The sequence below is a fragment of the Choloepus didactylus genome, chromosome 14 (assembly GCF_015220235.1).
Source record: "Choloepus didactylus isolate mChoDid1 chromosome 14, mChoDid1.pri, whole genome shotgun sequence".
In the NCBI taxonomy this organism is placed as follows: Eukaryota; Metazoa; Chordata; class Mammalia; order Pilosa; family Megalonychidae; genus Choloepus; species Choloepus didactylus.
The window spans coordinates 41636418-41657874 of NC_051320.1; the positions used below are offsets into that span (position 1 = coordinate 41636418).

A 21457-nucleotide genomic window follows, 5' to 3' on the forward strand; every position below is an offset into this window, starting at 1 on the left:
TTGTAAGTTTTTCATTTAAATTTGAATAATGGCTATATTTAACAATCAGCTCACAAAATTCCTGAAAAATTAACAATTGACTTTCTCAAGACTGTAGGGGCGAGCTGTAGCACACCGTTACCTTTCTCTAACTCCTCCTCTTATTTGAACACCTACACTTGCACCCCGTTTTCAGTAACTTCACCTCCCTAAAGTTGCTCATGCTTTCTCAGAACAAGAAAGCCCTCCTCTTCCTCTGGCTTTTTTCCTTGTTTTCAATCATATCCTTTTGACTTTGCTGTTCTTTCTAGTTACTGCATCAGAATGGGGTTAGGAGGTAAGGGTCACAAGTGTAACTAAGGCCCCCGTCCAAGAGCCACAGGGCAAGTGTCAGTGAGGCTGCAGAAGGGCTCCAGTTCAGCAGCGTCGGTGCTACCACCCTCACCGCACATCCAGGGTTCTCTAAGGGGATGCTAGAAAGGAAGAAAAATTTCTTCTTTGCAGGGAGGGATATTCTCTCCCCTCACCTCCTTGAAGCCTATGGAGGAAGGACCCAAGAAAACCATTCCTAAAGTTTGAGGATACTTGAAAGGAGAACTGGCATTTTATGACCCTTTAGACATCTACTAAGCCTCTGGATGTAAATGTCCTGCCCCTGTGCAGGATTGGGGGGGAAGCATAGGATAATATACTCTGATGGGGGCTGCCAGGTGCAAGAGGACAGACACTGTTCTAAGTAATTTTTCACTGAGCTTGAGAGAGGCATCAGTCCCATTTTACAGAGGAAAAAACAGAGGCACAGAGAAGTTAAGTAGATAGCCTGAAATTACCAGCAGTAAGTGGCAGAACAAGTTTAAAACCTAGGCAGCCTGGCTTCAGAGTTGGTGCTTCTAATCATTATTTGCTCTAGTATAGAAAGATGGCAGTTCTTCCTCAAAAAAAAAGGTGAAGTCACAGGACTAGGTTATTATGTCTCATTGACAGTAATTTCAAATACTGATTGCTCCACAAAAATCAGTCACCTGAAAGAAACTAACAAACAGAAAATGTTGAAACCATAGCATGTTACAGTGGATGTGAAGATGGTAGTACAAGAGAAGGTAAAATCTGGGGGAGATTTTGTGCCAGAGCATCCTGTGAATTGGAGTTGAAAGATGGAATGATGACATATACATGGTAAAGGGGCTAGAAAGCTAAAATTTTACCATCTAGAGGAGATTAGGATGTTTGCTAGCCTCCAAGTTCAATTTGGAATGCGGTTGTGTGATGTTCAACTTTGTTATCATGCAGGGCTGGGTTGATGGAGAGTACCCACACATATGTCCTTGCAGTCTAAATAAAGCAGTCCGGCTCTGTGCCCAACATATGAGGCATTGCTGTCTCCTGATTTAGAGGCATGAGATATCTGTCTGTCAATCTCATTCTCTCTCTCTCTCACCATATATATATGGGTTTTGGTGTGTGTTTTTTTTTTAAGTGAGGTCATTAATAGAATGTTGTGGAACTTGCATAGAAGGGAGACTGGCCCTATTCTAGGGTGTGTAAGGTTGCCAAGACAATTAATTAAGAACAGGAGGACATCAGAAAACCACAATCAGAGACTTCTGGTTGACCCCAATATTCATTGTCCCATTAATTTCAATGTCACGGGGGTTTTAGCTGGGTTGTCTGGAGTGAAGACCACTTTTCTCAGCTCTCCTTGCAGTTCACAATAGCTATGTGACTGTGTTCAGTGAAATGTCAGTAGAAGTGACATTTACACATTTCAAGAAGTGTCCTTAAAGGGAAGGCCACTCACTTTACCTTCTTCTTCCTCCTTCTTGTTGGCTGGAATGGAGGTATGATGGTTGCAGCTAGACCAGCCAGCTTGCCCATGAAGTAACCTTGGGACTGGAGGCAAATCAACAAGATGGTTGGAGCTTATGCCTTGAGGAGAGCTGCTAACATCAGGACTTCCCAAATGTGACAAGAAAGAAATATCTACCACGTGAATGCCACAAGCAGGGGAATCAGTGAATAAGATCAAGACTGGATTTATGGCATCAGCCCCAGTGCTGAATCCTTCAGTATTACAGGAATGGGGAGATGGCGTGAGTAGAATTTCTTATGTTTCACTCTAACAAACATGAATGCTGAGGCTTCTGGTAGAGACCAAATGGTCCCGACCATGCAGGGAAGGTCTGAACAAAACCCATATTTAATGAGAGGAGTCAACTTCAGAACTCTGGTAAAAAGCCAGACTCCATGGATTCATTCCCCACCTCTCCCACTCTGAGCTCAGCCTTGTTCAACTTCTCACAGTCCTTGAAACTCCCCAAATTCTTGCCTACCTCCTCACCTCTGCACATGTTCTTTTTCATGCAATCTTTTCTTACTTTGCTGCTTGGCAAACTCCTACTGTTCCTTTGGGAAGAAGATTGAATGTCACCTCCTGTAACTTCCCCAGTCACCCTGACTACCCCACACCAAGTTCAAAGCTTCTAGTTCTGTGCCCTCATGTCACTCTGCACGTGACTCTATTACTGCATGTCTCACATGGATTGTAATTGACTGTTGGTGATTTTTTCACCTCCAGACCAAGAAGTCCTTGAAGGCAAAGATAATTCCTTAGCCATGTTTTAACCTCAGTGCCTAGCACAGGTCCTGGCACAGTAGATCCTTTAAAAAATATGTTGAAAGAATCAGAGATGAGTAGGGCTGTCAAGTAAACTGCCACTTTTATTAGCCACCTTGCTGTCAATGTTTACGATTTAACTTTGTCTATTAGTGGGTATAACTCAAGACTAAAGTGCTTACACATTGCTGTAGAGTATAAAAATTCTTGAATCCAACTTTTGGTGGCCAAGAAGGAATAGAGGAAAATAGGTGATTAGATAATAGGGAAATACAAATTCATTTCTAATATGGATCCCCATTACCAGAATAACATCCCTAATATTTAAGAATAATACACTGTTACTTTCCATTAGTTAATATATTTTGAGAATATGTAAAAGGCAATACAATATAGTATAAAGGGTGTGAACTTGGAACCAAGAAAGACCTACATTGGAATTTTGACTTGCCCTGTTATTTATTGCTGTGTGGCAATGGGAAGTTGCTTAACATCTTTGAACTGCATCTGAAAGTGGGACAATAAGTTTACTGCAAATTTTGAATGCCCAATATATGGAGAGCTTAGCATAGTCACAGGGTAAATAGAAATACTCAAATTATTGTGACTATCATTATTACTAGATTAGAGTTTATTGTTTCTAAAACTATAAATCAGCCCCTGCATATAACTTGAAGGGAAATGAGAGGAGAGGATTTTATGAACTCCTTCAGGTCTTTTCTTGGACTTGGTCTTCTCGACATATTTATCAAAAACTTAGATGAAAATACAATTGTCAGTCATCAAGTTTGTAGAGGCCACACCCCTAGGACAGAGAGTCAATAAAATGGATTAAAGAATAAAATACTAACAGAATTGAGCAGCCTGGAACATGGGCCAAAACAGTCAGATAAAATTAATGGGATTATTTATAAATTCTTACATTGGGTTAAAAGAATCTACTCTATAAATATAGAATATAAGAATATAAAACCTGGTTTAATACAAATTTCAGTTTAAAGCAAATAAGGGATTTTCATTGATTGTATATTCAAAACCATAATAAGTCAAATTCACAATATTCATGCAAATGAAGTCAGTCTTATGTTGCATTAACAGAAATATAATATCCGATCCATAGAAGGGAATAGCCCTCCTGTATCTTACATTAGTCAAATTATATCTGGAGTCTTGTTTTCAGTAGTCTATGTTATATTTTAAGGCAGATATTAATGAATTCATAAACATTCAGAAGAATGTTATGAGGGTTTTGAAATATGATGAAATTATCATCATCATCATCAAAGTTAACATTTATTGAGGGTTTATTGCATTTGCCAGGCACTGTGCTAAACATTTTATCCTCATTTGATCTTCACAACAAATCATTTGAAGTAGGTTCTATTTTCCCACCCATTTTACAAAGGAGGAAGCTGAGTCTTAAAGTGTTCAGGAAACTTGCTCAAAATCACAGAACTAGTAAACAATGAAGCAGGAACAGGAATAATAACTGACAATTTTCGGTATAACCCTTTAAAATTTACATGACACATTTATTTCCATTATCTCAATAAATATTTATTGACTGCATGAAAGGGTGTAGATCAAAGTGTGCCATTGTTGAGATTAGGAAACTAAGGTTCAGGTGTATGAGAGATCTTGTCTAAAATCACACCACGAGTGAGTGGCAGGACATTAAGTGTGTGTGCATACATGCACACAAATGTAAGGCCTACAAGAGCAGGTGTATCTTTGTCTGTTTTGCCACTGTCTCAGTGCCTAGAACAGTGCCTGACATACAGTAGGTGAAAATAAATATTTGTTGAAAAATTGAAGACCCTCAATCCCAAGGATCTTTTTATTCCAAACTCCTTTATAGTTTCACTATCACAATCCCACCTCATGTTTGGGTAGAAAAATTGAAGGAAGGAGGTATGTCTCTCCCAGAAAGAAACGACATAAGGAGAGTTATTTTCAAATCCATGAGGTGCTGGCATTTGAAAGAGGGATTTTCTTTGGCTTGTATAGTCCCAGGAGACAATATTATGAACAATGGAAGTGACAGGAGTTTTAAATTCAATATAAGAATGAACATCAATCAATGATATCTGCCAAAAAATAAGATGGACATTGTCTATGTCCATGGAATGGGCCCATGTGTCACCAAGACCTATGCTGATTGGGATATGCTGCATTTTATCTGCTACGCTGATATCTTATGGTATTATCTATCACTATAAGATTCAGAATAAATGAACAATGTATCTTTTTTAAAACAATGAAATGGACAGCATTTGGAGAATGGAAACTCCCAGTCAGAGCAGGTGTTCAAGCAGGAGAAGAGCTTTGTGAGCGATGCTAAGCAGTAGATGTTAGCCCTGACATGAAGGCTGTTAGGGGCTGTTTAACGTTCCTTTCCAATTCTTAGATTCTGAGATTTCATGCTTTACTTATTTTCTATACATCTGAAGAACATGAAAGGAAACCTAGATAAAAAGGAGACAATTTGAAGAATACTTATAGCCATTATAATCATAGCTGCAAACAGAGCACAGCTGCAAAACAAAACAAAACAAAACAAAACAAAACCATATAATTTGTGGCCAAGATCTAAATAAACAAACAATTACTATGCAAAAAGAAAATTAAGGTATGGAAGTAATGTCTGCAGTACAATGGGAGGACAGAAACCTGTGGTGAGGAAAGAAGGTTTCTTCCTAGACAAGTGTTTCAAAACCCATTTTTTATTATTGCCTCTATTAAGGAGCCTTTTTAGACTCTTTTCTCCTAATCGAACTTCCCTTCATGAAATTTAAATACCACATATTGGGAATTGAATCATGTCCCCCACAAAGACATGTTCAAGTCCTAACCCTGGATCTTGTGGCTATGAACCCATTTGTAAGTAGGATCTTTGAAGATCCTGTTAGTTAAAACGAGGCCGTACTGAATCGGGTGGGCTTTAATCCAATGTGACTGGAATCTATACAAGCAGAGGAAATTTGGACAGAGGAGTATGCGAGAGAAGGAGACAGGTGGCCGTGTGACGGCAGCAGAGACTGAGTTGTAGATTGCCTGCGAAACACCACCAACATGCTTCAGACTTCAAAGAAGGCATGTTCCTGCTGACGCCTGGATTTTGGACTTTGAGCCTCCCAAACTGTGAAACAATAAATTTTTGTCATTTACACCAACCAATCTGTGGTGCTTTGTTATAGCAGCCCTGGCAAACTCACCACAGATACACTGTCTATGTACTCTATGTATTATCTGTGCTTTTTACATAAAGAGTAAGTTTTTTTGGCTCCTAATTTTCACCCTCTTGGGGGTAATATGGCCTCTGTTGGGAATGCATGTGTTAAATAACTTTGAGCTGAGACTCAAAAGTTAAGCAATTTTTGAGAAAAACAAGTAATAATAATAATAGTTAACATGTTGTTGGATTCTTATTCTGTGCCAGGTGTTTTTCTAGGAGCTTCACTGTATTTACTCTAGAACAGTCATGCAAAGGGATCGAGGCACTAGAGCTAGAGGCCACTTCTGGGAGGATTGTAAAGGGGAAGAGATAAAAGCAGGAGTGGCTGAACTTCAAGGGCAGACAGATTAGCAACACCCGGAAGGATCTTGTCTGCCATGCACACAAGGTTAGAGTTTTATCCTATGCCTGCTCTTCTGATCTGCCAGCTCTACATCCCAACTTAGATTACCCCACAGGCTTCCCAAACTAAACATGTCCAAATCTGAATTCTTATCTTTATAGGTCCTTCCTCACCTTTCCTATTTTACTTTATCTTAGTGTAGTATTTCTCAATTTTTTTATCATGATCCATAATAAGAATACATTTTACATTGCAACTGAGTTAATATGTATGATGTGTATATGAAACAAAATTTTCACAACATTTAGCGATGTGCTAAGCACTTCGAAATTTTCTAGTCTGTTGAATACTGGTGGTGATTCACTATCTTGTGTTCATGATCCACTAATAGGTTGCAACTGCAATTTGAAAAATGTAGAAAATAATCTCTAAATATTTCTCTGCCCCTAAAGCCTGCTTCTGTCCAATAAACATCTAATAAACAAGGTTATTAGAGATACTGCCTTGAGACTAGAGAAACTTTAAAGTAGTAACTATTGCTAATTCAGTGTGAATGTCAATTCTTTCCAAAGGGAGGCCCAATGGGAATCTACAAAGGAGGTGGTGAGGGCATCTAGCATGATGGACAGCACAAGGATTCTCGGTTGTTCCATTAGACCAGTGGTTCAGAAACTTCAGAGTCCATAAAAATCTCCTGGAATACCTGTTAAAAACAGAGGTTCTTCAACTAGAGATACAAATGAAGCAGATGTGGTTAGGACTAGGGCAAATCGGGCCAAAGGACTGCGTTTTAAAACTTCAAATTCCATGTGAAACCAAGGAAAGAGATGTTTAGTTGGTGCAAGATTTATATTTCCTAAACAATTTAACTTGTACAGTTTGTTCAAATACCGTAATTACATAATTATATTCAGGACCCCCCTGAGAAGCCGGGGGGAAATGCAGAGGTGTTGGGCTTCCTCACCTGGAACATTGCTGGTGTTCTCACAAACATTGAGGACTGGTGGTTTGGTGTGCTGAGCCCTCCATCATGGGACACCCTTATGAAGCTCATTACTGCAAAGGAGAGGCTAAACCTGCTTATAATTGTGCCTAAGAGTCTCCCCCTGAGTGCCTCTTTGTTGCTCAGATGTGTCCCTCTCTCTCTAACTAAGTCATCTTGGCGGGTGATCTCACTGCCCTCCCCCCTACGTGGGACGTGACTCCCAGGGGTGTTAATCTCCCTGGCAACGTGGGGTATGACTCCCAGGGATGAATCTGGACCTGACATTGTGGGATTGAGAACATCTTCTTGACCAAAAGGGGGATGTGAAATGAAACGAAATAAAGCTTCAGTGGCTGAGAGATTTCAAATGGAGTCAAGAGGTCACTCTGGTGGACATTCTTACGCACTATATAGATAACACTTTTTAGGTTTTAATGCATTGGAATAGCTAGCAGTAAATATCTGAAACTATCAAACTACAACCCAGAACCCTTGAATCTTGAAGACGATTGTATAGCAATGTAGCTTATAAGGGGTGACAGTGTGATTGTGAAAACCCTGTGTATCGCATTCCCTTTACCCAGTGTATGGATGGATGAGTAGAAAAATGGGGACAAAAAACTAAATGAAAAATAGGGTGGGGGGGATGATTTGGGTGTTCTTTTTTACTTTTATTTTTTTAATTCTTATTTTCACTTTTTCTGGTACAAGGAAAATGTTCAAAAATAGATTGGGGAGATGAGTGCACAACTATATGATGGCATTGTGAACAAATGATTGTATGGTAAGTGAATATATCTCAATAAAATTGAATTTAGGAAAAAACAGGTTCTTGAGTCCTTCCACACACAACACACACACACACACACACACACACACACACACACGTGCGCACGTGAGCATTCTTTGATTTAGGAGTTCTGAGCAATGTCCAGGAATCTTCATTTTGTAAGGTGCACCTCAAAACAATTCTAAAGCAGGTGATCAAAGTGCATTTTGAGAAAACATTGCATTTTTGTATCACAAGTTGGAACCTGTCTAGCCCCAGGTACTAGGTTGAACTACATGAAGTTGCTGATACAACCACCATTTTTTAACCCATGAAAGTGGAAAGTTTATTTGATTCAACCTAAAACATAGGGTGTTAGGGAACGGTAGAATTATTGGAGGCCAGGTGGTATTAATGATAATAATAAGAGCCTCTACACTCTACCATTATGAATACTTTCAAAATGCTGGGCAGTGAGTTAAGCCAAGATTGAGTCTCTGTGATTTTCAACAACTAAAAACAATTTACATTGATTCGGTCTTATCTAGCTTTCTCCAAAAGTTTGGGAATACTGAGACAGAGACTGGAGAATTTCTAACATTTGAACTTCAATTAAGAATTTGACATATATTCTATATCTGAAACTAAATAAGCAAAACATTTGCCTTCAGGATATTGGACACAATTTTTGAGTCAAGTGTATGGGAGAACAAGCACTCCTTTTAGAGCATGAAACTCAACGAGGAAATCTTGGCTTAATTAAGTACTTAGTATTAGCAGCTGTGCGTTTGGAATGACCTCACAGCTTCTGAGAGTTTGTTCCTTGTCTGTGATTCAGGTAAATTTTGCAAATGTAATGGCTTATTATTACAGAACTATATGTCTGTGTGTCTGCTTCCAGAATTGTTTTCAGAGCTCTGCCCCTAGACTGGGTGGGATACAGCTACCTGCCTTTGGGAATTTTAAGACATTACTAACCATTTGTTTTACAAACAACTGTATTGCCAAATTAGCTTCTGATGATTCTTCAGACTACTTGCTCACATTTGATTTATTCACATAAATTAACTTTTTTTTTTTTAAGTCTCTTTCTTCTAATAGTCCTCAGGAAATTTAAGACAAATGTAATTTACAATTGAAAGCTCTGGTGGGGGGCAGGGAGGAGGACTGTTTATAAAACATTTGGGCATTTCAAGCCTTCCAGTAGCAGAGCGGGGCAGGGGTCAGTCGCTGTGGGAGGGGATGCGGTAAACCCCTAACTCCCTACAACTCCCTTACTCTCCCTCTGCCAGTAGTGGTTTGCTTCCTGGTTTTCTTGGGTCATCTGGCTGATTCACTGTTGCTGTAAAAACAGGGTGAACACACCATTGAAAGCCACTGAAACTGGGGGAAACTAGTCATAAGAATCCTGACTATCAGCTGACCGCCCGCCTGACAGTTGCCAGTACTTTATCCAGCCTCGTACCAGTCTCCAGGAGCTGACCGGGACGGCAGGTTTTCTGGAGCCTACATCGCCTGAGTCCTCTTTCCCCATGCCTGAGAGTGCAGAGCTGTACTTTAACGCAGACCATGGCTACCTGGAGGGCCTGGTGCGAGGGTGCAAAGCTGGCCTCCTGACCCAGCAGGACTATGTCAACCTGGTCCAGTGCGAGACCTTGGAAGGTCAGTACAGCTACTCTCACCATTTAAAAAAAAAGGGGGGTGGGGGTGAGGAATGATCTTGCCCTTCATAAGAATGGAGAAGGGATTATGTTCCCAAGGCGTGAGAGTCCTAAACTGGTTCTTATTCCCGGGGTCCAGACTTCAGGGGTCCATGAACTTGGATGAGGAAAAAAAAAATCTCTATTTTCAATATTCTCTAAGTGGAATTTAGTATTTCCTCTAATTTTAGTCTAAGCAATAAATCCTGGTAGTTATTAGCAGTACTTGTGACTTTGTGACCACTAGAAATTCTCAATAGTTTAACATCCCTTTACAGTTCTTGCAGATACCTGGAAATGTTGTTTCTTTCTTTCATTATTTCAGTTACAGTAGATGTTACACTCAGCATTTAATCTTGATATCTAATGTCTTAATAAATACTTGCACTATTTATTACAAATTTTAAAAATGTTTTCAATAATTTAGATATATTGGTTTTCCTTTGTAAGCCTATATATTTTTATTATACACATTTATAAACATTATTCTGAGAAAGGGGTCCATAGTTTTCACCAAATTGCCAAGGAGGCCACAGCAAAAAAAATTAAAAAGCTAAGAAGCCTGGTCTAGAAAATTTTATTCAATCCCCAGCATCTCAGCATCTATCGTTTTGAGAGTTTGAGGTTTGTCTTTAACTGAAGCTTACGAAAAAAAAAAATCAAGAGAAGTGCCTTGGATTGGAAAAAGTCCCTGCATTGGCCTCTGCCAGGTCAAGGTAGGTGATTTGGGGCTCACAGCCCCTGAATCTCATTCTGCATTTGTAAAATGTGATCGTAATGCCTGCATTGCAGAGTTGTAGGAAGAAATAAATGAGGTAAAACATGAGAGAAGGCATCAAAAACTGAGAAGTGCTCCCAGCAAATGGAAAATTATCGTTAAGCCACCATATTTTCAAAATCTTTCTAAGGATAATTTCACATCTATAATAGTATTTTTATTATTGAAAACAGCTACACTTGCTCATTTTTAAATGTTATTATGAAATCAATGTATGTCAACAATAAGGTTTTCAAAACTTCCAGATTATTCTAGAAAAAGCAAGAAAACAGTGGCCATCAAGCTTCCTAGAAATATATTAGAAGGTAAACACACAGAAAAACCTCTGAAGGTGACTTTGCAGGCAGCTTGAGAAGTAGAGCTGAAGGCTCCAGAGGCCACTCAATTAAAGTTCTGACCAGTTAAAGCCAGAGAAAAGCTGCCCAAGTTGAGCCAGCCCTCGCCTTTCAGTGTCCATGGAAATAACTTGAAACTGATTCTCTCAGATGATAACAGTGACTTTGTTGGCTATAAATAATTACCATGTAATCCCAAATCCTAGATCACTTCAGCATTTGAGATTAAGAGTTTAGTAATTGGAGAAGGTTAATAGTGTATAGAAAATTGAAATAAATTGAGGTAAAAAAAAATTTGAGTATACAGGATGGAATAAGTGCCTCTAAGAGAAGCCATTTGAATGAATTCTATTTCGTTTTCAGTCAAGCTTTTAAATGAGCTAAGGAACGCAAATTTAAATGCAAAATACACATGAAATATCGTTTTGTACAAAACACCATTTAGCTCTCTCAAAGAGACCAGAGAGAAATCAAGGGTAGTCATTCTAAAGCCACATAGTGAATTTTAGAAAATAAAAAGGTAAAAAAGATGAAAATCGGGAATTTAAAAGTTGCATCCAAGTATTTTCTGCCAAGGGCCCTTTTGATCAAATGATTCAGTGGAGGGAGGGGAGAGAAAAAAACAAGGAATGAGGTTTTACAGATCTATCATCTCTCCAGGCACTTAGCTGAATGTGGTCCCTTCAGTTTCAATTTGGGAGAGAAGGAAAGGTTTCAGACCCCTTTGAAGACCCGAAGAATGAACCTTTCTGAGAAACAGACACCTAAGTGCATACACACAGAATCACCCACACAATGTCAGGGGCTTCGTGGGCTGCTAGAAGCTCATCCCTCCCTGCATTTGGTTAAGATACCTTGCCGTGGACACATGGCTTTTTCATCATCGCGCCTCATGGTTTCTATCTTTCTCCCCTCCCAATAGTATTTTCAACCATTCATTTCACAAATATGTTTGAATCCATGTGCCATTCTGCTCTTTGGAAATTCCCAGAAATGGCAATTGTGAGTCATCAAACCATGTTTGGCTTATAATGGCTGTGGAGAAAATAAACCTAAATAAGGATTTCATGTCCTTAGTTAATAACTGAGGAAACTGAGGCTTAGAAGGGCAGCCTAGCAGACTGTCACCCATAGAGGACAGAGATATCTGGGTCTCTTTTTTGGCTCTGTTATGCCGCTGCTTCCTGAGTATAAATTGAAGACACTTGATTTGGTCTGTGATAAGTTGATGTCAGCTCCATTTGGATATAGAAATAATAAGGACTGTCCTGATTATTTCATAGGCTGTTGGGAAATAAATAACTTGTGAAAAGCAATGCAGCTATTGCATCTGTGAATGAGAGACCCAGTCAGCTTCTGAGCTGGATTAAGAGTTGAAGATAAATCTAGGACATTTGTTGGGATAGAAGTTAAGGACTTCAGGATTTCTGTTTACTTTTGCACAAAATATGCACGGCTGGAGAAGAGCACATAAAACTGTTTTTATAGGAGTGTGTGTAAAGCAGGCACTTTATGTAAAAGAGAAGCGAATTTGGCAAAGATTAAATTTGCCTTTAGTCTTTTAAAGTTCTCTGGACTTGGACCAAAAAAAAATTGTTCTGATATCAAGAAATTGTTTTACAATGACTTACAAGGAACACAAAAGGTTTGTGGTAAATTTGGAAGAGAGAAAATAAAGATTGTACAGAAAAGCTTTGAGAAGTCTTAGTATTCATAATTGTAATTAATGTGGCATAATTGTGCAAGTGTGGTCAGAAACACGCATCTGTTCCAAGCCTGCTCCTGACTAACAGAAAAACCTGAACCAGTCACCAAAATCCTCTGTAACTCAGTCTTTCCTGGGTACAAAAGAGGGAAGCTGTTTGTGTCACTTTTGTCACTGGTAGAGCTTTGAGGCTATATCCATAAAGAAGTTTGAAGGTCTTTAAAAATGACTGAACCAAAATAACTTCAAAGGGGCATTAAATATTTTCAAAAAAATAAAACATTGCTAGTTTCTTCAGGAAGCTTTATTTATTTATTTATTTATTTTTACAACTAAGACTGGGATGTTATAAATATTCTTTCCTCTTTGAAAAAGACAATGTGGTGAAATTAATATTTTAGGGCTCTAGAATTTAATAATAAATGGTCTTCTCTAAAATCTATGGTGAAAGTGCCCACTTGGCTCTCAGGGAGAGTTAGTGAGAATAGGCTGGGATTGAGCCTTTAATAGTAAAGGCTTCCCTGACACAATTTTTTGGAAAAGAGTGAAGAGAGCTGATTATATTTCACCAACACTTACATCCCTTTTCTAGGACATCAACTTCATCCCTTCTCCAGCTGGGACTTCCATGAGGAATTAATTCAACAGCCATATACTAAGTACTTTCTAGCTAGGGCCAAGGAAGAAAAGATGAATAAAATATAATCCCTGCCTTAAAGAGGTTCTACTCTACAGAATAAAATATTAGAAAAATAAGAAACCCTTAAAGAGGGCAATCATGCAGTACCTATCCAAATTCCAAATGCATATACACTTGGCCCCAGAAATTCCAAGTTCCACATGCACACATGTGAGATGACAGCTGTATGGGGCTCTCCTCCGCTGTACAGCTGTATATAGCACTGTTTATAATAGCAAAAGATGTCCATCTGCAGGGAATTGGTTAAATAAATTACAGAACATTCACTTAATGGAATCTTCTGCAGCTCTAAAAAAAATGAGGACACTCAAAGAGGACTGATACGGGAAAATCACCAAAATATATTCAGAAAAGCAAGGGGAAGAACTATATGTATGGGATGATATTCTCTAAGAAAAATGTGGGGTAAATAAAAAATATATTTTCTCTATGCTTGTCTACATACAAGGTAATTGAAAGGACCCCAAAAAACTAAAAATAGTATTTACCTGGGGCTAGAGTGTGGCAAGGGTGGTGGGTGGGTGGATGGATAGATAGCAAGTTTAGGAGACTTCCACTGTATAACTATATATTCCTTCTACTATATATATATAGGAAGACTCCTCATGGAAGTAATCATGAGCTTTTCTCTTGCTCTCTTAGACCTTATTTGTACCTCTTAATTATAGTGCTTAGTTTTTCCGTTTTGTATTAAAAATGCAAATCCAATCCTGTTACTTTCCTGTTCACAACTTTCCTGTTGCTTTCCTGTTCAAAAACACATCAAAGCTTCCCATCCGGCAGGATAAACTTCACTCTCAGTTTTAAAAATTGAGTAGGCCAATCTCTACTTTGTAAGCATTTTCCTTAGAATCCTTCTGACTTTTTTAAGGCTAATCCTTCAACCACAAATTCCATTCTCTTTCCAGTTTGCCTGGAGAACACCATTCTCTTTAAAGTCTCCACTCCAGTTATCTTCTCTATGAAGCTTTTCCTGCTGTATCCCTGTTAATGTAGAATTGACAAGCCTCAACTTTGGGTTCCATTGTACCTTGTACTGAGCCTAATCTTGCATAGCATATGTTACATTTGCTTAGGTTTGTCACCCCAGAGCATTTGTCTTTCTAACCCTAGAGCCAATCACGGGGGCCTACTCAGGAATGAGTAAATGGATCTATCCTTTCCTATACTGTAGGCATCTCAAGGGCAAAAACTACACCTTTCATTTTTCTCTGCTCCACCTCTCCAGCCTAAAGCTTTGTTTTGCTTATAGTAAGAATCAGAAAATACACTTTAGAAGTGTCTGCATGTTTAGTTTCAAGTCCTGGCTCTCTTTCCTTGCTCTGTGATGTTAAGCCAGCTGTTTTTAACCTTTGGCATGGTATTTTCTTACTTAGAAAACACTTAAAGGATGCTTAGAGGATATCTTCCTGGCCTAAATCACAGTTACCAGGAGAATCAGAAATCTCTGAAGGTTTTCTGCTAACTGTAAATCTTAAATATTCCTAGGATATACCCCATGAACTACAGTGGATATGCAACAAGAATTTGTTTTTCCTCCTCTGCTTGACTTTTGAATTCCTGAGGTAGTCCTTCCCATTTCATTGCCTTTGGTTAATGGTGTTTGTATATGATTCTTTTTAGTTGATTCCATTATCCTTCAGAGAGTTTTGTTTTGGAAATATTCGTTCTGGTGTAGAAGAATCTAAATGGGGTGTTTTAATCCTGGTAATACCCACTGAACTTTATAATGAAGTTCTGTATGTCCATACATTTCCTGGCATATTGGTGCCAGATGATAATCACAAATTATTTCTAATATTCAAGAGTCATCTATATGACAATAATTGTTTCAGGTGCTGTGGAGAATATGAAAAAGAATTAGACTATTCCTTGCCTAAGCACCTCCACAGTTGAGAAGATATTATAAATAATTTTTTTTAAAAATTAATAATTAAAAAACCAAGAACAGTCCAAATTTATAACTAGGATGTGGCCAATAACTAATGTCCAGGTAAGAGAAAGAACACCTCAGGTGAGGCAAAGGTTATGCAGATATAGACCAATGGAAACCAGAAGGATTATGGGCTGTGAAATGGCCAATGAGCTGGGAGTGGGGGGTGGAGAGAAGGAATGGGAAGCCATTCTAGGCAGGCAGGGGGTGAATTACAGGTAGGAAAACCTGGAAGTGTTTCCCATGGGGAGTACAACAGTTTGTCTTCAATGACTAGAATAGCTGGAGATATGGTTGGAATTTAGGTTGGGAAAAATTTTGAAAGACCTGGAAAGTCTGATTATGGTTGTGTTTGAGTCTTCAGTCAAATACTTGCAAGCACAGAAAACTCAAACAAATTACTTCTTCTAGCCTCAGTTTCTTCATCCGGGAAATGAGGATTACTGCTGAGGTTAAGAAATTATGTCCATTAAAACAATTCTGTCAATGGTAAAGCACTCTATAAATAATATGAAAGTTGTTTTTAATCTCCCAAATTTCAGTGGTTCCAGGCTACTTGTAGGATCATTACAAGATGAAAATAATTCTTAGGAAAGATTGAACTTGAGGCAGGAAGCAGATCCTGGAAAAAGGAGACAAGACAATCTATTAAGAAATTGTCACAGTAATCCAGGTGTCAGATGGTCATATCCTAAACCAGGAGAGCAAGGAGTGGAAATTAGAGAAGACATGGAGGAACAATTCAGGGGATTTGGAGTAATAAAGCACCAAAGAGGACATTAGCGTTTCAACACACTAAGAATGGAAATAAAGGTAACAGAAAAAGAAGATTAAGTATCTGGTTTTATAGATACCGATAGTTTTATTAAAACTCTTAGTAATTATAAGATCTGATGGCAGATGCCAATACAATGGCTGGGGAAATTCTGGACTAGAGAATAAAAGCCAAAGCCCTTAGCCAACTGAATTGAATTATTTTGAAAGTAAGTGGGACCAAGCGAGAAGAGAAAAGAATTAATGTTTTGTTGTGCTTTTGTTTGCTGGCTCTTCAACTAAATCATCTTGTTTAATCCCCACAACCACCTGAAAGCTTAGATCCGATATCAAGTTTGTAGATGAGAAACTGAATTGGGAAAGGTCGGATAACGCAGCACCAGCGGAGTGTGGGAAACAGCACGGCAGCCGCTCCAGGGAAACCCCTTTCCCATGGGTACCGCTAAGGGCACTTCTTTAGCATAATCTACCTGGAGTGTGAAAGATCTGGACATTTACCTATAGAGAGGCCCAAACAGGATACTGCACAGAAAAAATAAAAATAATCTCTCATCTTTCTAAAAATTATCTGCCCAAACAAATTAATTGGAAGAAGATCACCATGAAGTCCCAGCCTTTATCCTGATTCATTCATAGCCAGGTGACCTTGGATACCTCCCTTAACCTGGTGACTGCAACCCGCAGAAGAGAAGACACATTTTACATCACGACCCTGGGAACACACTTGTCAGTGCACACACATTTGTGCTACTCTTTGTGGTGTATTTTGGTATTTGCTATTATGGCCAAATCATTCCTTTTGTTCTAATGTGGTTTGGGCCCCATTAAATTGAGTTAGTCAGTAGTGATGCTACAGTTTGGAAAACATTTAATTTCCTCATTTTGAATAAAAGATGGAAAATGTTACTTGCCACAATAACTCTGGATCATTTCTAGGATTAAAAAAAAAAGTAGTGTGATTTTCCACAGTGTGTTCTGAGGGTGGTTCCACTGTTTTCAAGTGACTTGGGAGATTTTCTAAACATTACTCTTTTAAGAGATACTCAAACTGATATATTACAGACTTTCAATTCCTACAGTAAAGAAACCTGTTTATTCCAAACTTACTTGACCACAAAATCCCACCCTTCACATACCTACTTAGAAAGGCATTTGAGGGAGGGCAGAAAAAATGTCTGTGAGCCCACTTGGAAAGCTATAAAGCTATAAGCTATAATGGCAGTCTGTCATCGCTTCAGAGCAAACATTTTAGATCCTAAGATTGTCTTAGAATCTGAATGCAAGAGTCCCCTTGACGGGATTTGGTGCTGGAGAAGATGAATCCTTCTTGTATCCCATTTGCCTCTCTGCCAACTAGTTTTACAAGATTCCTACAGGGACTGAAACACTTGGGACATATAGTTTCAGGATGTCACTGGCAGCTGAAAGGTTTGGAAGTTATTCTATTTAAAAGAAACATATGTCACATAAGCAAAATATCATGGTTTTTAAAGGAATACCATTTGTCATGTCTGTTGGCAAATATTCCTCAGTACTGAGAAGGCAAACTGTCAGATTGCATAAAAATCTGAACTGCCAAAATAAAAGCCAAGCAAAAAAAAAAAAAAAGTGCAATTGTTTTAAATTAAGTTAATTAAATAGATAATTGAGAAAACAAATTCTGTAGTCAGTTAAAGAGCATTTCCTATGCTTAATCTACTCCAGACATTCAGGAAGAATGCCTGTATCCCGAATCTCTGCCACTCAGGAACCACATTATGTCTAACTGCAAACCCCCCTTTCGCCAACTGCCAGAGCAATCAATTTATAATCCACAGTGACTGTCTGTTGTTCTCAGGATCAAGGATGTCATGATACCAAGCTCTCCTTGAATCAACCCCCTTTTAATTCTCTAGCTTCATTTCTTACATTTCCCTGTCTCCCGCTTAATGCTCCAGCAACACTGAACTGCGTAGAGCTTCTTGCACATACCATACCTATACTAGTTCATGGAATGTCTTCCTCCCACTCTGAAGAGCACTTAAAGGCCCATCTCTGGCTTAACTGCCTTCCAGAAACTTTCCTAGGCCTTTTGCTTAATCAATGAACTTGTCACATTGTTTGAATTATCTGTTTGTGATGGTCTTCTCCCCAACCAGACTGTTAGTTTCTTTGAGGACAAGGTGTATATCTGGTTCATCTTCAGTTCTCCTGTAGTTAACACATAATAGATGCTTAATAAATGTTGGAATGAAAGAATTGTGGTTTATTAAACTCCAGGATGCTACATTGGCTCCAGCCGTGTGCTAGACAGTGCCAAAGACCTCTCTGATAGCTTGATACTCAATAACATTTAAGTGTTGGGTTCTGTGAAAGGAGCCACAGATAACTAAAATGGTGTATTTGCCTTTTTGGAGTTAACTTACTTAAGACTATATGAATACACTGATATGGTGCTGTGCTACAGGTTTTGTCAAAGTACTTTGAAATTCAGATGAGTGAGATTGAATAATTCTTCCTGAAAGAAATTAGGCTTTACAGAGCAAGTGATACTCTAATTAAATTGGTTGGCAGTATAATACAGGTTTTAAGTGGCTTTGGCTTAAATCCCAGATAAAACTGGCCTTGAATCCCAGTCTGTCTCTGTGATCTTCAGCCAGTTACCAACCTCTCTGAACTTCAGTGTTGTAATGTGTAAAAAGGTATAAAAGTCATTCCCACCTCACAGGATTGCCATGAGTATTAAATGAGATAATCCAAGCAGCTTATTACAATGCCTGGGACAAAATATATACTCAGTCATTGGTAATTGATTTTAATGTCATGACCCGGACCATGAAGGATACATTATAAGAACCAAGTCTGATAAGGGGATGAAGGGAGAAGGGGAAGGAATTCTGGAGAGTGAGGTCAGGATTAACAAAGGTATAGATGGTAGAAAACACTTGGTTTGTTCAGGAGGAATGACAGCAAATGAGGCTGGAATTCTTTCCTGTTAGCTGGCAACCATAGATGCTGCTATTTAAAGGGTGTATGGCATAATCCAGTGGAAATAATATTGGATTTTAAAGAGTAGGGACATCTATCTCCTAGTTCAAGCTCAACCACTATATAACTCTAGCTCCACTTGCCTCACTTTCTTCATCTGTAATAGAGATTGAAATAGAACAATTATGGTTGCCCATTCCACCTCCCATACCTATAGTAGATGTTAACTAATGAATTACTCTTTTCCACCAAGCTGGGATGGAGCCTTACTGTCCTCAGTAGTTTTCCAAGCAGCTATTTTCAATCAAATAAAACTGGATCTGGGAAAACCTATTGCCATCTCTGGACTAGATGTTTGTTAATGTTCTTTTCAGCTGTGCCTAGTAATATTAAATGTCTTAGGTACTTGAAAAATTTTTGTTGTACTAGAATATCCTTATTTATATTGAATATTCCATTGGTTTGAAGATTAACACTGAAAACTAAATCATACATGGGCCGTATGTTAAGGTTTAGTAAGATAGTAACTAAATATGCATTTAACATAAAGAAAGTTACCATAAATTCAGTTAACATTGTAAAGACTATTAGTGCATGCTCAAAACTGATTTGGAGTTTCATTCAATTTCAGATCTGAAAATTCATCTCCAGACCACTGATTATGGCAACTTTTTGTCTAATCAAACGGGTCCTCTTACTGTTTCCACCATTGACACTGAGATGAGGAAAAAGCTTTGTGGAGAATTTCACTATTTCCGGAATCATTCCCTGGAGCCACTCAGCACATTTTTCACCTATATGACGTAAGTGAAAACAAGGAGCCCTAATAAGCCCCAATTTTATTTATTGAGTAAATGACTTTCCTAACACTACAGGTAAAGTATTAAGACAAAGTAAGGCATAAGACTTTTTCTATTGCTATAAGTTTGAATTCACTCAAATTTTAGCAACTATAAACTCACAAAGCAATATTTGCATTATTAGAAAACAGATTTTGTTTACTTATAAAAATGACAACATAGTTGGTGGCATCCTCCATATAAAGCAGTGTTTTCATTTTCAAAAGTAAATAACACCAATACTTAAGATGCTCCAGCTGTTAGGACTGAAGGCAAATATTACATAACATTTGTGGATTGCGTATTTTTAAGTGGGAGTGGGGTTGAAGTATCAAACATTGTTCTAAGGCCACATTTGACCTTCCCTGATTCTCCTATAACAGGTTAAGTACCCCCATCATAGTTATATACATATAGTTACATAGAGGGTTATACAGTCATATATAGTTAATTTTTTCCTCTCCATTTTTTCCAGTTCTCCAAATTTTTCAATGTGAAAACCCCTTATTCTTAAAAATATTTGAATTCCCACATAACAGTAATTTTTACTTTTATTAATTAAGTTGTTAAATGATATTTAATGCCCAAAGAGGCCATTTGAAATAACTTTGTCTCTCTCCAGTTGTCCTAGCTGACAAGCCGGGAATGAACATTCCCAGTCGATGAGTTGTTTTTTGTGTAGATACAGGTTCGATGTAGGCTACATCTAGGCAGATGCCTGGCACGCAGGCACTCAATATATTTGTGGAAAGAAGTGTGCCGGTTTGAAGCTGTTATGTATCCCAGGAAAGGCTATGTTCTTTAATGCAATCTTGTGGGTGCATACTTATTACGGGTGAGACCTTTTGATTAGATTATTTCCATGGAGGTGTGACCCTGCCCATTCAGAGTGGGTCTTGATAAGTTTACTCGAGTCCTTAAGAGAGCTCAGGGGCCGACACAGAATGACGCTTGGAAATGCAGATAGAAAGATGTTTGGAGATGCTAAGCTAAGAGATGAAGCCCAGAGTTTGTCCCAGAGAAACTAAATGAGGATCCCCAGATACTTGGAGAGAAACACCCTGGGAAGACAAGCGAGAAAGCACAGGATCTGAGAGAGAGAAGCTAAGACAGAAGTCCAGAGACATTCTGGAGAACACCATTTTGAAACCAGAACCTGGAGAAAAGGACCAGCAGACACCAGCCACGTGCCTTCCCAGTGAACAGAGGTGTTCCAGATGCCATCTGCCTTTCTTCAGTGAAGATATCCTTTTGTTGATGCCTTGGTTGGACACTTTATGGCCTTGGAGCTGTACATTTGTAACCTAATAAATCCCCCTTCTAAAAGGCTCTCCATTTCTGGTATTTGGTAAAACAGCAGCTTTAGCAAACCGGAGCAAGAAGCTAACAATGAAGAAAGAATAAGTTGTATAAACCAAAAATGGAAAGAGAAGAAAAGAATAGGGCTTGGAATTAAACCCTGTGTTCAGCACTAGAAATAGGAACTTAGAGAACTGTTGTCTTGAATAAAAGAAAATGGTCATCAGGATTTGCCAAAGCATGGCTTTGGATTTTTATAGGCAGGTTCCAAGAGACTAAGAGAATGGCTAGATGAAGTGGGTGGCAGAGGGGCCTTCTGAAAGGGCAGCTTCAGCCTACACTCAGCTGATTGGGTTTGGTACTGAGTAAAATGATGGGGCTGCCTCAAGGACCAGGGAGAGAAAAGAATCAGCTAATCTGATCACGATACTCTTAACATCTTTCTATCCCTTCTTCCCTATCTATCCATTCCTCCATTCTACAAATAGCATGACTCTGACCT

At 38.6% G+C, this 21457-nt stretch overlaps 1 protein-coding gene across 5 annotated transcripts in view; it reads left to right on the top strand.

The window, feature by feature from the left end:
* The first annotated feature begins 1782 nt into the window (after positions 1-1782).
* ATP6V0D2 (ATPase H+ transporting V0 subunit d2) overlaps positions 1783-21457 on the top strand; it is a 56709-nt gene continuing 37034 nt past the window's right edge. For 2 of the 5 annotated variants that reach the window (XM_037802343.1, XM_037802345.1), the window contains exons 1-3: positions 1818-2069; positions 9280-9587; positions 19449-19620. In XM_037802343.1, coding sequence (XP_037658271.1) covers positions 9458-9587; positions 19449-19620 — 302 coding nt within the window. In that variant the 5' untranslated portion in view covers positions 1818-2069; positions 9280-9457. Of the gene's footprint in view, positions 2070-7867; positions 7941-9279; positions 9588-19448; positions 19621-21457 lie in introns of all 5 variants that reach the window. The other 3 variants (XM_037802341.1, XM_037802342.1, XM_037802344.1) reach the window with 3 other exon arrangements.